The sequence below is a fragment of the Halichoeres trimaculatus genome, unplaced genomic scaffold, assembly GCF_033239565.1.
Source record: "Halichoeres trimaculatus isolate MK-OKI-2021-1 unplaced genomic scaffold, fHalTri1.1 fHalTri1_scaffold_15, whole genome shotgun sequence".
Lineage (NCBI taxonomy): Eukaryota > Metazoa > Chordata > Actinopteri > Labriformes > Labridae > Halichoeres > Halichoeres trimaculatus.
The window spans coordinates 2,642,865-2,658,501 of record NW_027437193.1 but is presented as its reverse complement, the minus strand read 5'-3'; the positions used below and the strand labels follow the sequence as shown (position 1 = coordinate 2,658,501).

At 43.5% G+C, this 15,637-nt stretch overlaps 1 protein-coding gene across 2 annotated transcripts; it reads left to right on the top strand.

Annotated features, from left to right (window-relative positions):
* dhx9 (DEAH (Asp-Glu-Ala-His) box helicase 9) lies at window positions 1-14,717 on the top strand. Of its 2 annotated transcripts, XM_074688077.1 has the most exons (28): window positions 1-116; window positions 1,175-1,332; window positions 1,435-1,575; window positions 1,662-1,785; window positions 2,071-2,237; window positions 3,417-3,565; window positions 4,437-4,483; window positions 4,572-4,708; window positions 4,784-4,873; window positions 4,952-5,113; window positions 5,203-5,280; window positions 5,367-5,558; window positions 7,280-7,421; window positions 7,512-7,594; window positions 7,700-7,856; window positions 7,983-8,080; window positions 8,158-8,371; window positions 9,979-10,073; window positions 10,222-10,295; window positions 10,383-10,535; window positions 10,624-10,784; window positions 11,689-11,800; window positions 12,015-12,176; window positions 12,282-12,409; window positions 12,500-12,729; window positions 12,823-12,938; window positions 13,822-14,022; window positions 14,180-14,717. In XM_074688077.1, the coding sequence occupies exons 2-28, from the start codon at window positions 1,222-1,224 to the stop codon at window positions 14,523-14,525; spliced, it is 3,870 nt and encodes a 1,289-aa protein (XP_074544178.1). In that variant the 5' UTR covers window positions 1-116; window positions 1,175-1,221; the 3' UTR covers window positions 14,526-14,717. The 2 variants fall into 2 exon arrangements, with proteins under 2 accessions (XP_074544178.1, XP_074544179.1); XM_074688078.1 differs by lacking the exons at window positions 1-116; window positions 1,175-1,332; window positions 1,435-1,575; window positions 1,662-1,785; window positions 2,071-2,237 and adding an exon at window positions 4,254-4,348 and having other exon boundaries at window positions 3,534-3,565.
* Window positions 14,718-15,637: the final 920 nt, after the last annotated feature.

Below are 15,637 nucleotides of genomic sequence, written 5' to 3'. Positions count from 1 at the left end.
TCTCTTGGAACCTGTAGAGGGCAGCAACACGCCTTGGATGCGTCTAGACTTCCAAAACCAAAGAAGAAGAAAAAGATATACTTGATGGATTAAGCGTTTCCCTAACTGGACCGATTGTGAGTCATAAAGATAAAATTAATTAAAATATTTAATACCTGCAGTTCCGTAAAGCTTCAAGCAAATAATTAAGAAACTTGGAAATATTGGAATAGCATGCTGCTTAGCTATAGCATGCAGAAAGCTAACGTTAGCTCATTGATAACTGTGGCTTTCTTTGCCTTTAAATTCATTACAATGTAAAATAACGTAATTATAGCTGAACATTATGAGTGTGAAGCACTGTTTATCAGAATTTTTTATATTTAAAGCTTCATTGTGACTAAATGTAGAATTAACGTATAAGCTCGAAGCTAGCTTATGTGTTAGCAGAGGTAGCTTCAAGCGTTAGCACCTTAAAGAATATTAATGATTATTAATAACCATTTAAGTTCTACGAGTAACAATTTAAGCTTCAGTTTTTGTGTTAAACTTTTTTTATTTTCGGCTCTATTGTGAAATTTTCGCTAAGAGAGCTAAGAGCCAAATTCCATTCAAATATCCGTTAAAATGATTAGCCCCAATCTGTTTCCGCTGAGAGTATAACGCTAACAAATGCTTAAATAACTTCGTTTGGGAAGCTCGTTTGGTCATCTATTCTACCCCGAATTTTAAAGATATCTTTATTTTATCACTTGATGTCGTAATGCATATAACTTTAGTTGAAAAATTTAGCCGATTTGGGAAAAACTTCGAATAACTTAAAAAATGAATGGGGTTTGGTTAGGTCAATAAAGTCTGGCGGTAGTCATCGCCTTTTATCTCTTTTTTAGCCGTGTTTAGTGAAGTAATGTCAAAAATATATGAAAGTTAAATTTTAGCTTAGCTTCAGTGCCAGTTAATGTACATCACACCACATTCATAAACACGTAGATGCTGCTGTGACCGTGTTCTCTGTGCTGCTGCAATGCGTCAATGCGTCCGCCATATTGGTAGTGGCAGATGTCGTGTATGGTTAATGTGGTCTGTGACCCACACTGCCACCATTTGTTACATTATTACTGATTAATTTAGAAATTAGAGCAGTTAAAAGTATCACTAGTCACTTTCTTTATTGGGTATTTTTCTGATTTCTCAGATTACAGTGTCTGCAGAGGAGGAAACTCCCCTACCTGTCAGTCCATCATGGCGGACATCAAGAACTTCCTGTACGCCTGGTGTGGAAAGAAGAAGATGACTCCAAACTACGACATCAGAGCAGCAGGGAACAAAAACAGGCAGAAGTTCATGTGTGAGGTGAGCAAGTGTTCGCTCATTTTTGTCCACTTAAACAGAAAATAGTGGGTTTTTTTAATCTGATTTCTAACCCTGAACTCTCCTTTCCTCTCTTCTCTTCAGGTCCGTGTTGAAGGCTTCAACTACATTGGGATGGGAAACTCCACTAATAAGAAAGATGCTCAATCCAACGCTGCACGAGACTTTGTGAACTATCTGGTCCGGATTGGGGAGATGAATGCAGCAGAGGTCCCTGCTCTGGGGGTGAGAAAACTGTTGTGTTAATCAGTGACATGACATCATAAGCATTTGTTGACATCGCACCAAAAAAATGTAATTCCTGTCACCAGGTGAGCGCTCCAGAAGGAGACATACCTGATGGAGGAAGAGGAGGAGAAGGAAATGGAGGTGGCTTTGGAGTGCTCCCATCCAGCGGCCCTCTGCCGCCTCACCTGGTGGTCAAAGCTGAGCAAGGTGAGAAAATCTCTGACAGAGTCCACAGGTTGAGTCTGTGGATCAGAAACAGAACCAAAGATTTCAGCAGCTGTTTCCTTTGAGATGGGAGAAGTAGACGACGGGACGTGAAGATTAAACTTTATCAGGATGTGTATTAAGAAAAAAATTAAACATACGGTCTGTTATGAGTAGGAAAACATGGTTTTAGCCTCATTGAGTTGTGTGTAAACCTGGTCCACCCTCCTGCTTTTAACTGATGATTAGAAATACCGATATTTTTGGGTATATTTTTTGCATTGTTAGAGGAGGCTGGAGGTGGAGGTCCAGTTCCAGGAGTGACCGGGCTCGGTTACTCAGGAGGGTTAGGACGAGGAGGAGGAGGTAGAGGAGGAGGAGGAGGAGCTCAGTGGGACAGAGGAGCCAACCTGAAGGAGTACTACGCCCGCAGAGACGAACAGGAAGCACAGGCTGTGAGTTCACTTCCCCCTGAGGTGTAAAAAGCCCCGTTTCCACCAAGTGGTCCAGTAAGGATCAGTAAAGCCTGATCCTGTTTGCGTTTCCTCTTGGTAGATGGCGTGTAAGCCATATGCTGATAGCTGCGTCAGCTTCGTCATAGCGTGACGCCATAGCAGCGCGACACAGTGTACCCCGCTTATAAATCCAACAAAGAAGAAAAATGTGACACAGTAAACAAACATCCAAGTGACGATTCTTTTCACCAATCAGTGGACTGCAGTGTGTCTAGCTCCACCTTCTGGGGTCCGATTGGTTTGTGTGGCACCCCAACAGAAGGGTACCAGAAAGAGGGGCGGTACTGGTAGGTTTAAGGCTGTATTCAGACCAGAAAAGTCCTTTGGTCCACTTGTTTGGTCCAGACCAAAAGAGGACTTTATTTTTTTCGTTTGGTGTGATTTGTATTCAGATTGTACTTTTTGCAAGTGGACTATATTCTGTAAACACATCCACGTGTGTGACGATTGGTGCTCTCATTGGACAGCACTGACAAAGGGCAGCACACAGAATACAGACCTGGAAATGGAGGTAAACATGTGTGTTTGTGCTCTTATTAGAGCTGCTAAATTATTTTCAGTTTCAAGAGCAGCTCCTTCAAAGCAGCTTAACAACACCGTTTACAATTTAGGAACAGGAAGACCAATGATTGCAGCAAGGAGGCGCTATGCTCTGCGTGTCCTGACCCACAACATGCTAGCTACAGCGTGGCTAAACAGAAGACGGAGGTTCAGGTATGAACCAAAGACGGTTAGGTTACGGTGGCTTTATAGGCCCAAAAGGCGCATGTTTCCTGTAGTTAGTTTGGATGGATCTTGGTTTGTACTCAGACCTGGAACCGGACCAAGACCAACTCAAAAAGTGGGTCTGGGTCCGGTTGTTTGGTCCGCACCAGGGTTCGTTTGTGTCTATTCACACCTGTATGCAAAGTACGCACCAGCGTGGGAAACGAACCCTGGTCCATTTAAAGTGGACCAAACAGTCCAGGTCTGAATACGCCCTTAGTTAAAGGAAACTCGATTAATTGCGTGCCGTACTGAGACGAACCGAACTGAACCACATGGTGGAAACGGGGCTAAGATTCTCACATACTTGTTTACAGACAAATAACCTGAAACAAAATCCTGTCATCCCTTCAGACTCTGGAGTCAGAGGAGGTAGACCTGAACGCTAATCTGCACGGGAACTGGACTCTGGAGAACGCCAAGGCCCGTCTGAACCAGTTCTTCCAGAAGGAGAAAACCAGCGCTGAGTATAAATACAGCCAAGTGGGACCAGACCACAACAGGTCTGGACCAGAACAGATCCAGTCTGCTTTTACTTTTTCACCAGAATTAGGACAATTTCTCACCTTTCAGGGATTAAAAAGTCTCAAATCTGAATTTTTAGACGACAAATTCAGGTCATGTTGAAGAGTTTTACATCGTTTGTGATAATTCTCTGTTTTTTCGTTGATGATGTGATATTTTATTCATCCGTCTAGTGTGTGTGTGTGAGGCCTTCAGGATGTCCCTGTATGTTTTTCTGCCGGCCTGCTGTAAACTCAGAGACTCCAGAGTGTGTCGGTCACACCAGAGAGATCTCACTGTTTCAAATCTGAAGTCACACTGATTTCTGTTCACACTGAATCCAGATCAGGCTGAAAGGCAACGGCTAAATCCTGGTTTAACATGACGTTCACTTTCTTTTTTTTCTGCACGTCTCATTCATGCAACCTCGCAGAATGAGACGATGCTGTAACTTTAGGATGTTTGTCAGTTTGGCGTCTGTTAGCCAACATTTAGCCGCTGCAGCAGCTGCAGGTGTGAGGTTAGCATCCTGCTTCGTAGACGTTACAACGAGGGCGACACCAGAACTCACAGCCTCACTGAAGGAAGACATGGGACAGCGTTTAGGTGCACTAAAGCCGTCTCATGGGTGCAGCTCGCGGCTCACTGGAGTCTGGTTGTGATTTCTGGTGTCGCTGTCCACCGCAGGGAGGCCAGAGAGCGGCCGGGAGGGTCAGCCGCTCTTTTTTAAAACCCAAAGTCTGGCAGAAAAACATACAGGCCTCCTCCTGAGAGCACGGCAGGTGAGTCCATGTCTGCTCTGGACGCTTCGTTCGCAGGTTTTATTTTGAAAGGCGCAGGAAGTGAAGCTGTGTTTGTGTTTGTGTGCAGGAGCTTCATCGCAGAGATGCAGCTGTTTGTGAAACAGCTCGGGAGAAGTAAGTGAAGCGGTAACGGCGCTGAGTGATGATGTGTCAGCTGTCTGAGCGCCCTGCGTCAGGTGTGTCTGCTCTCTCCGCTCCGCAGGGATCACGGCGCGGGAGCACGGCTCCAACAAGAAGCTGGCGGCTCAGTCGTGTGCTCTGTCTCTGGTCCGGCAGCTCTACCATCTGGGCGTCATCGAGGCGTATTCAGGTGTCACCAAGAAGAAGGAGGGGGAAACGGTACGTGCTGCGACTCAGACGCTAACACGACGGCGTTTGAAGGATGTGTGTCTCACTCTGTCTCTCTGTGTCCAGCTGGACGTGTTCGAGGTCAGCGTGACTCCAGACCTGCAGCAGCAGCTGGCCACAGTGGTCCAGGAGCTCGGGGTCCAGATCCCTCCCCCTGTGAGTCCCCTGAGAGCAGATCAGTGCAGCGTGAAGGCTAACGTACGTGTGTAACCTGCTGCGTCTCTTCCTGTCCAGCCCGCAGACCCCAGCAGCTCCGTGTCTCTGATTCAGGGGAAGATGGTGACGTTCGAGCCGTCGCAGCGTCAGACAGGAGCCGGGGTCGTCCCGTGGTCTCCTCCTCAGGTGAACTGGAACCCCTGGACCAGCAGTAACATCGACGAGGGACCGCTGGCCTTTGTGAGTCCGTGTTTTCAGACCCCTCCTCCTTCAGAGCCTCTCAGTCCGTGCTTTCTCTGTGGTGACATCTGCTTGTTTCACGCCCTCAGTGCACGCCGGAGCAGATCAGCGGAGACCTGCATGACGAGCTGATGTACCAGCTGGACCACGATGAAAACCTGCAGAAGGTGAGTCCACGATCCTCATCCTGATCCAGAATGACCCAGCAGAAGCAGATACACTGCTGTGGACTAAAGGCTCTGTTGTGGTCCAGATCCTGTCGGACAGGGACCAGCTGCCCGTGAAGCAGTTTGAGGAGGAGATCATGGCGGCGGTCGACAACAACCCCGTGGTCATCATCAGAGGAGCGACGGGCTGCGGTAAAACCACCCAGGTCCCTCAGTACATCCTGGACCGCTTCGTCAAAGGGGGCAGAGCGTCAGACTGCAACATCGTGGTCACTCAGGTGAGGCTCAGCGTGCTGGGGTTATCAGACTGACTCAATCTGTGACATCACAGAGAATCAGAAACCAACCAATCACAAACGTCCTGCTCTGTTTTCTTTGATCACTGGAGGAACATTCCGGAATGTTAGCTTCCAAAGTTCCTGAGGGCTTTGAAGTTTCTTAAAGAAACAGGAACTGAAATAAAGCACAAAGCAGACTCAAGAAGCCACGCCCCTTATTTTACTCCCCCCTTCTGCTTTACTTCAGTCTTTCTCTCTCTTTGACTCGTTTATTTCTCCCTCATTTTTCTCTTCATTTCTCTTTTCTTCTCTCTTTTACTCTTTTATCCCTCTTTTCTTTTCTTGTTTCTTCTCTTTCATTCTTTTTCTTCCCTCCTTTCTTTCTCACTTATCTTCTCTCCTTTAACTCTTTTATCTTTCCTTTTCTCATATCTTACATCTCTCATTTCTTTCTCATGTTGTTCTTTATCCTCTGTTTTATCTTTCCTTTCTTTCTCTCACTTCTGTCTTTTCCTTTCTGGTTAATCTCTTTTCTTTCCCTCCATTCTTTTTTTTATTTTCCCTTTTATCCTTTTGATCCCTCTTTTTGTCCTCTTCATTTTCTTATATCTTTTATTATTTTTTTTCCCCTTGATTTGTCTTTCTTTTCTCTTTTATCCTTTTTATCCCTCTCTCTTTCTCCCTCTTTTCTTCTTTCTTAAATCTTTTCTTGCCCTGGTACTAATCCTAACCTACCTTCTCTTTTTTTCTTCCATTTTTCCCTCTTTATTACTTTCCTTTCTCAGTTTCATCCCTTTTATCCCTCCTTTCTTTTCTCTTTTTTGTCTTTTCTTTTTTCTTTTGTTTCTTTCCTCTTTCTCTTTTCTTGACTCTTTTATCTCCTTGAACTCTCTTATCTTTCTTTTTCTCATATCTCTTATCTCCCATTTCTTTCTCTTTGTCTATTTTCTTCGTTTTTTTCTTTCTTTTCTTTCTCTCCATTCCGTCTTTCCTTCTCCCCTTTATCATTTTTATCCTTCTTTTCTTCCTCACTATTCTCTTTTCTCTTTTTATGTTTTCTTCTCTTGGTTCTTTTTTTTCTTTTATCCTTTTTGTCCCTCTTTTCTTCTCTTTTTAATCCTTTCACTCCCCTGTTGTTTACCTAAATTCTCCTTTTTTCCTATTTTATCTCTTTTTCTCCCCTTTCTCTCTTTTATCATCTTTATGCCTCTTTTTCTCTTTTCTTTTGTTTTCCTCCTTTCTTTCTCTCTTTTATCTTCTTAAACTCTCTTATCTTTCTCTCATTCCTTCTCTCTTATCTTTTACCTCTCTTTTCCTCCTTTTCTCCCCTGATTTATCTCTCCTTTCTTTCTCTCTTCTGCCCTTTTTTTCCTCTGGTTTATCTTTTTACTTTCTCTACATCCTGTCTTTTTTGTCCCTTTTATCTTTTTTTATCCCTATTCTTTACTGTCTTTTTATCTCCCTTTTCTTCTTGTATCTTTTTTGTCCCTCTTTTCTTCTCTTCTATATTCTCTTCATACCCTTGTTGTTTCCCTTGATTCTCTTTTATCCTTCTTTTTTTAATCTTCTTTCTCCCTTTATACCTTTTGTCTTTTTTCTGTCTGTTCTGCTTCTCCCTTTTTTCTCCTGACCTCTTTTCTTCTGTCTGTTCCTCCTTTTTCTCTCTTTTTGTTTTTCTCTCTTTTCTTAATCTCTGTACTTATCTCTCTCCGTCTCTCTAGCCCAGGAGGATCAGTGCCGTGTCGGTGGCAGAGCGAGTCGCCTACGAGAGAGGAGAGGATCTTGGGAAGAGCTGCGGCTACAGCGTCCGTTTTGAGTCCATCCTCCCACGACCCCACGCAAGCGTCCTCTTCTGCACCGTCGGTACGTGAACAGACGTCATCGTCTCCCTTTTGACCGAAGATTCTCCCTGTGTTTCTAACGGGACTTTAACGAGTGTGTTTGATGTTCCAGGCGTCCTCTTGAGGAAGCTGGAGGCGGGAATCAGAGGCATCAGTCACGTGATCGTTGACGAGATCCACGAGCGGGACATCAATGTGAGGTTTCATTCTTCAGACAAGAAAAGATCTCTGAAAGTAAAGACGTGTCAGGATCCTCTGAGCTCTAAGTGTGTGTGTGTGTGTGTGTGTGTGTGTGTGCAGACGGACTTCCTGATGGTGGTCCTCAGGGACGTGGTCCAGGCCTACCCAGAGGTGCGCGTCATCCTCATGTCGGCCACCATCGACACCACCATGTTCAGAGAGTACTTCTTCAACTGCCCCATCATTGAGGTGTTCGGACGCACCTTCCCCGTCCAAGGTACCTGTGTGTGTGTGTGTGTGTGTGTGTGTGTGTGAAGGTTTCTTAATGAAGTCCAGAGTCCAGATTTAAAGAGACAGAGACCCAGGACCTGAAGGATGCTCTCTACGTGTTTGTCTCTTCCAGAGTACTTCCTGGAGGACTGCATCCAGATGACCAACTTTGTCCCCCCTCCGATGGACCGTAAGAAGAAAGACAAAGACGAGGAGGGAGGAGAGGAGGATGTGAGTTTGGACCTCTCTGTCCCTGAAGTCAAACATTAATCCCGACCTGAACGCGCCTCTTTTTCCCGCCCCTGCAGACCAACTGTAACGTGATCTGTGGGCCAGACTACACGGCGGAGACGAAGCGATCGATGGCTCAGATCAACGAGAAGGAGACATCCTTCGAGCTGGTGGAGGCTCTGCTGAAGTACATCGAGACGCTGAACGTAGCCGGAGCTGTGCTCGTCTTCCTCCCCGGCTGGAACCTGATCTACTCCATGCAGAGGCACCTGGAGATGAACCCGCACTTTGGTACAGCATCACATTACATCACACATATTAATGCTTTTTTTTTTTTAAAGCTCTTTAACATCCAGAGAAGGGGTCTGCAGCCTGCAGCTCTGGAGCCTCATGCGGCTCTTTGAGTCCTTTGCAGTGGCTCCTTATATCTTTAAAAAAGTATTATTGAAATAAAGATTTTTTTTTTTTTTTCGTTCAGAGGATTTTAATTAAGACTGACACTAAATAAAATCCTGCGTTAACATTTTGTTGAACTAAATCTTCATCCCATCTGTCAATAAAGCCTGCCAAGGCGCCAGCTTGGTATACATGATTGATATGTGGAAAGACATACGCAAACAACATAAAACATGATGAGTAGAGCAGTGTTGTCAGTATATGTTATCAAAAGAACGTTTCAAAAAAAAAAATCGAACTTCTAATTTTTTTTGGTAAAATTTGGCGCTTAAAAATTGTTGGCAGTTGTTACATTTTTTAATTTTCAAACTTTTTCTAATTTTTTTAAAAAATTTGAAATTTCTTTTTCTTTTAATTTTGCACATTTTTTGTACCCAAATTCTTCAAAACTTTGAAAGTTTTTTTTTGCATATCTTTGTAAGTTGTTACATCTTTTGATTTTGCAAAATTTCTGTTTCCAAATGTTTTGCATCATTTTGAAATTTTTGGCACATTTTTGTTTTTTCATTTTTTTTGGTTTTGCATTTTTTTGTATCCAAAATTTTTACAAAATTTTAAAATAAGATAATTTTTGTAAATTCTTTTTTTTATTTTTGCAAATTATTTGTATTCTACATTTACCCAAAACTTTGATATTTTTTTGATAACTTTTGGCAATTTTTGTAATTTCATCTTTTTTTTTATTTTGCCTTTTTTGTATCCAAAATTTTGCAAAACTATGAAATAAGAAATTTTTTGCAAATTTTTATAATTATATATCTTTTTACTTTTGCAAATATTTTATTCAAATTTTTTGCAAAACTTTGAAATTTTTTGCTATTTTATGTAATTTCATTTTTTTTACTTTGCATTTTTTTGTATCCAAAATCTTTGCAAAACTTTGAAATAAGAATATTTATGTAATTTCTTTTTTTTTAGTTTTTGCAAATTTGTTTGAAAATCCATTTTTGATTTTTTTTTGTGATTTTTTTTATTTCAAATATTTTAGAAATTGAGAAAATCTATTTAACTTTAAAATGTTTGCAAGCTTTGCAAATTTTTGAAAATTTTTTGGGATATTTTTGCAATTTCACAACTTTTTAACAATTTTGCAATTTTTTTGAATCTTCAAACTTTTTTGCAAATTTATTGAAAATAAAGAACTAAGACATCACATGTACAATTTTATAAATTTAAAAACCTTCTAGTTCAGGTAATCATTAGCAAAATTTTAATTTTGTAGAGAATTTTCCACATTTTATTGTTTTTCTTGTGACCATAAAGTCGATTTTGTGGCTCAGGAACAACTTTAATCCAGGGGAGCTGAGGCTAAATGGCTCTATGAAGTAAAGGTTGCAGACCTCTGGTCCAGAGGCTCATGGTCTAATGTTTGTAATGTAAAGAGTGAAGCATCAAACACACACAGTGAGGTGAGGTGGTCGGTTTGTTTCACCTGTTTCCAGGAAGTAACCGGTACCGCATCCTGCCGCTCCACTCTCAGATCCCCCGAGAGGAGCAGAGGAGGGTGTTTGATCCAGTTCCTGATAACATCACAAAGGTCAGAGACGTGAAAGAGGATCAGTGTGTGCTGTTTGGGAGGAAAGAAGTGGAATTGTCCTTTAACTGTAACTGTATCAGTGTGTCTGCAGCATGTGTGTGTGTGTTGATCCGCCCTGATATTCTGCAGCTGGTGTCTCCATCTGCAGGTGATTCTGTCCACAAACATCGCAGAGACCAGCATCACCATCAACGACGTGGTCTACGTCATCGACTCCTGCAAGTAGGTCCTGATAGAGTCCTGGTTCCTGTCCCCGTTTGAGGATTTAACCCAGTCTGACCTCTGGCCTCTCTGATGGTGTCTCCACAGGCAGAAGGTGAAGCTCTTCACCTCCCACAACAACATGACCAACTACGCCACCGTCTGGGCCTCCAAGACCAACCTGGAGCAGAGGAAAGGCCGAGCCGGGAGAGTCCGGCCCGGGTTCTGCTTCCACCTCTGCAGCCGGGCCCGCTTCGACAGGTGAGACCACGTCAACACAGCAATCCATCGCTCTTCATTTTCCAAAGACACTTCCTGAAAACGTGGATCTGTTTGTTTCGCTGCTCAGGCTGGAGACTCACATGACCCCAGAGATCTTCAGGACTCCGCTGCACGAAGTCGCCCTAAGCATCAAACTCCTGAGACTCGGTGCCATTGGACACTTCCTGTCCAAGGCCATCGAGCCGCCGCCGCTGGACGCCGTCATCGAGGCCGAGCACACCCTGAAAGGTAAAAAAAAAAACCACAGTTAAAGACGCTTTGTAAAACATTTTTCTTCTCTCGTCTGGATTTTTCAAACTGCATCAAAAATCTTAATTTTCAGTATTCTCAGACTGAAATTTGACTTGTTTTTTCCTCTCACAATGAGTTTAAAGGTAGGGTCTGCAGGAGTTTTCGTTACTTGTCAGTAAACACAACTTTCAAACTGGGCTCAGTGCCAGCTGCAGCACACACCCACAGCCTCTGACTGTGACTATATGAACACACTCACTAGCCCAGCAACCACCTGTAGCATCACGTTTCTACGTGGAAGAGACTTAAGAGCCGTGCACCTGACTTAGCATGTTAGCACAAGCTAATCTCAGGTATTTGACACATGCCTGGTTAGCAGAAAGCTAACGCGGGTTGCTCTTTGTCCAAGTTCCTGAAACAGGTGAAGTGGAGCCAAGCTTCACCCTCGTTTAGGAAGAAGCTTTATCTGTTTGGCATTTCGTTCCACTTGGGTTTTGTTTTTTCTTTCTTCATGCTACGTTCGCTATCGTAGCTTCTCTGATTAGCTTCTTCCACTCGCTATCATCAATACACAAAGTCATTTGCGCACTGGGCGCTCCGTGATTGGCTGATGTAACCACGCGTACTCTCTGCCCAGAAACGTCTTGAAACACCCGAAACATCAACATCCAGGCAGAGGAGGGGGTTTGAGGCAGACACAGACACTGACACACGTGTAGAGACGCTGACATTTTATTTTTTTAAGAAAATCCCGCAGACTCTACCTTTGATTTATGCGTCTTATAAAGAGTTTTTGTTGGACGTAGCTCAACAGGAAGGCTGATATTTGTGTGTGTGTGTGTGTGTGTGTGTGTGTGTGTGTGTGTGTGTGTGTGTGTGTGTGTGTGTGTGTGTGTTACAGAGCTGGATGCTCTGGACTCCAACGAGGAGCTGACCCCTCTGGGACGGATTCTGGCGCGGCTGCCCATCGAGCCTCGTCTGGGGAAGATGATGATCATGGGCTGCATCTTCCAGTCAGTTTCTTCTTCTTTGGTTTCGTCAGTCACATGACCACGTGTTTCCTGTCTGTGCTCGTTAAATTAACAAAAATAAGGATGATTAACGTTTCTCAATCACCTGTCTTTGCACAACCAGGAGCTGAAATGCTTCACTGATGATAAAACACTTAAAGTCGTCAGAAAGACTCAATTTAAAGCTGCAACACTGCACCTCTCTGTCGCCCTCTAGTGTTGGAGACGCGATGTGCACCATCTCTGCCGCCACCTGTTTCCAGGAGCCATTCCTCAACGAGGGGAAACGTCTCGGCTTTGTGCACAGAAACTTTGCTGGCAGTCGATTCTCCGACCATGTGGCTCTGCTGTCCGTGTTCCAGGCGTGGGACGACGTCCGGTCGGTGTGAATTTAACAGATCGATGTTTTAACTCTTTATATTTTAATGTTTGAATGTTGAAGTTTAGAGGTTTAAAGACGATTAACCTTGTTTGTGTTGTTCAGGGTCAACGGTGAGGACGCAGAGGCTCGATTCTGTGAACACAAACGTCTCAACATGTCGACTCTGAGGATGACCTGGGAGGCCAAAGTGCAGCTGAAGGAGATCCTGGTCAACGCCGGGTTCCCTGAAGGTACCGAGTACAGAGGGTTTACCTGTGTCTCTGCCTGTTCCTCTCACAGAGACGCTGAAACCATCTCCGTCCTGTCTTTCATCCTCTCAGAGAGTCTCATGACTCAGATGTTCAACACGGTGGGACCCGACAACAACCTGGACGTGGTGGTCTCCCTGCTGACCTTCGGCTCGTATCCAAACGTCTGCTTCCACAAAGAGAAGAGGAAGATCCTGACCACCGAGGGGCGCAACGCCCTCATCCACAAGTCCTCCGTCAACTGTCCGTTCAGCAGCCACGACATGACCTACCCATCCCCGTTCTTCGTCTTCAGTGAGAAGGTCGGCTTAGTCCTACGATGATCAGACTCATGAAGGTCTCTGCTCCTGGAGGGACACGGTCTAGACCTGTTTGTTGTTGTCTCTGTGTTTCAGATCAGGACCAGAGCGATCTCCGCTAAAGGCATGACTCTGGTCAGTCCTCTGCAGCTGCTGCTGTTCGCCTGCAAGAAGATCAGCTCCAACGGGGACGTCGTGGAGCTGGACGACTGGTCAGACAATCACTTTACAGTTCTTTCAGGAGCAGGAACCATTAAACCCCATTATAATCCTGGGATCGGCAGAAGTTCTTGTTCCTGGAAAAGTTCCTGCTGTAGCTTCAGTTGCTAAATGGAATGTAGATTTAGATCCTGGTGCCTCTAAAAGTTCTCACTGAGTCAAGTTCTTGTTGAAGAAACCAGGCTTAAGTTGCTGGGAGTGCAAATGTTCCTGGAACTTAATTCAAATCCTGGTACCTACAAAGATAGTGAGTCCTAGAGACAGTCTTGCGATTGGAACTGGGACTTAATGAGGAAAATTATGTCTTTTAAACTTAATTAAGACCTGGCACCTCCAATAGTCGAGCATTCTTGTAGTTAAAAGTTCCCCCTGGAAAGTTCCTGTTGTGGAACCCTGGATTTAATGACCACAGAGCCTTTCTCCAGGTAAAAAATGTCCCTGGAACTTAATTAGGAACCTGGTACCTCCAAAGGTTTTTATTCCTGGTGAAAGTTTCAGCATAGACACTTGGTACCAGCAGGAACTTTTGAGGGTTCTCCTGATCTTGCTATAGATCCCAGTCCCTCTAAGGGTCACGGTTCTCAAGGAAAAGTTCCTGCAGTGGCAACTAACTTTAGAGAACAGCAGGGTACAATGAGGCCCTGTAGAGAAAAGTTTAGTCCCTGGTTCCTCCAAAGGGCAAAGGTTCCTTTAGCACCCTGCAATGGAAAGCAGGCTTAAGTTGCAGCAGGAACTTTTTAGTACAAGTACCTTAAAGACCCAGGAACTGGGACCCAAAGTCCAACAGAAGAGTTTGTCTGAAGTTGTCTGATAAGTATTTCCTGCTCAGTCTCTTTACACCGATGCTTTAACAACCTTTCCCGTCATGGCGTGCAGGATCAAGCTGAGGATCCCCCACGAGGTGGCGGGCGGCGTGGCGGCTCTGCGGGCCGGACTGGAGGCTCTGGTGGTGGAGGTGACCAAAGACCCAGAGTACATCCGACAGATGGACCAGAACAACCAGAGACTCCTGAACCTCATCAGACACATCTCCAAACCGTCTGCAGCCGGACTCAACATGATGGCCAACAACCAGAGGTACACACACACACACACACACACACACACACACACACACACACACACACACACACACACACACACACACACACACACACACACACACACACACACACACACTCTCTCCTTCAGAGTGATTCACAGTCTGTGTTTTGATGATCCTCTCTCTGCTCAGGATGGGAGACGGACCTCGACCTCCAAAGATGGCGCGATTTGATGGAGGAGGAGGAGGAGGAGGGTATGGAGGAAGAGGAGGAGGAGGATACGGAGGTGGAGGAGGAGGTGGTGGCTACAGAGGAGGAGGAGGATATGGAGGAGGAGGCGGCGGCTATAGAGGAGGAGGTGGTTACAGAGGAGGTGGAGGATATGGAGGAGGTGGATACAGAGGGGGAGGAGGGTACAGGGGTGGAGGAGGTGGAGGGTACAGAGGAGGTGGGGGAGGATACAGAGGAGGAGGAGGTTATGGAGGAGGAGGTGGGGGATATAGAGGAGGTGGAGGAGGTTACAGAGGAGGTTATTAAGCTGTAAACTGAAGCGCTGTCAACGTTCACTGGTCACATGACTCGATGTATCTGTCGTCAGACGATCGTGAACGTTCACGCCTGATCTCTGAAACTGTAACATTTTGATTTTTGATCTTTTCACTGTTTTTGTTTGGCCGTGCTGTCGCTGTGAGTTTGACTTCCTGAATAAATTCTTAAAGTTGTTTCAAAGCTGCTTTGTCTCCTCTGATTTTCTATGGTGGCCCTGAAGGGCCACAGTAACATCATTCCATCAACACACAAAATATGTAATGAAAATTTTTGAGACACACAAAAAAATTCAGTAGAAGAAAAAAAAGAAATGTTTCACATCATCCAGAAAAACATTTCCTAAAAAATGACATTTTTCCGTAATGACTCTGATTTACTTTTTAGTTTGGCAAAAAATTGTTGTTTAATTATATGTTTTTGTTTCCCCCTGAGAAATTGCACATTTTTTGGTGTTCATATTTTTGTAAATGCTTTAATTGAATTGCTAACTTGTTTGCTTTCCATGGCATTCTTTTATTTATTAATTTATTTATTTTTTGCATTTCCTGTAGTATTTTGGAGCTGCGTTTAAGAAAAACAAAACTTTTTTGCTTAAAAAAAAAAAAGAAGTTACAATATAAAGTTATTTGCTTTTTTTCCATGACTTTTTAAGGTGATAGATTTTTTTTATTATTATAGTTTCTGATTCTTTTTTTCAGTTTCTGATTCTGATTTTTTTTTTTTTTTTTTTTTTTTACATTTTGTAATTCTCGTGATTTTTTTTTTTAGTTTATCATGTTTTTTTTCTTTAGGGTGAGAGGTAATTTAATGTTTATATTTATTTATATATATATTGGGTTTCAGTTGCAAAAAGAGGAGAAAACTTAAGAAGCTCTGAATTTAAACGATTAATTAATCTCTGGGATGCTACTTTGAAAAATTCAAACACTAATTGATGGAATTAAAAAAAAACTTCAATTTTCCTCAGAAGACACGAAAATATTGCACAAAAATATGACAAAAGAATCGTGCAACAGAAAGTATTTCAAAAATCACAAACTGTTTTTACAAATAAGAAATATTTCATGATGTGCAAAAAATAAATAAATAAACAGACATCC

Coding starts and splice junctions, on each gene's coding strand:
- dhx9 (XM_074688077.1), top strand. CDS start 1,222: ATGGCGGACATCAAGAACTTCCTGTACGCCTGGTGTGGAAAGAAGAAG. Junction 5,281..5,366: donor ACGATGAAAACCTGCAGAAG/GTGAGTCCACGA, acceptor GTTGTGGTCCAG/ATCCTGTCGGACAGGGACCA. Junction 14,023..14,179: donor ATGATGGCCAACAACCAGAG/GTACACACACAC, acceptor CTCTCTGCTCAG/GATGGGAGACGGACCTCGAC.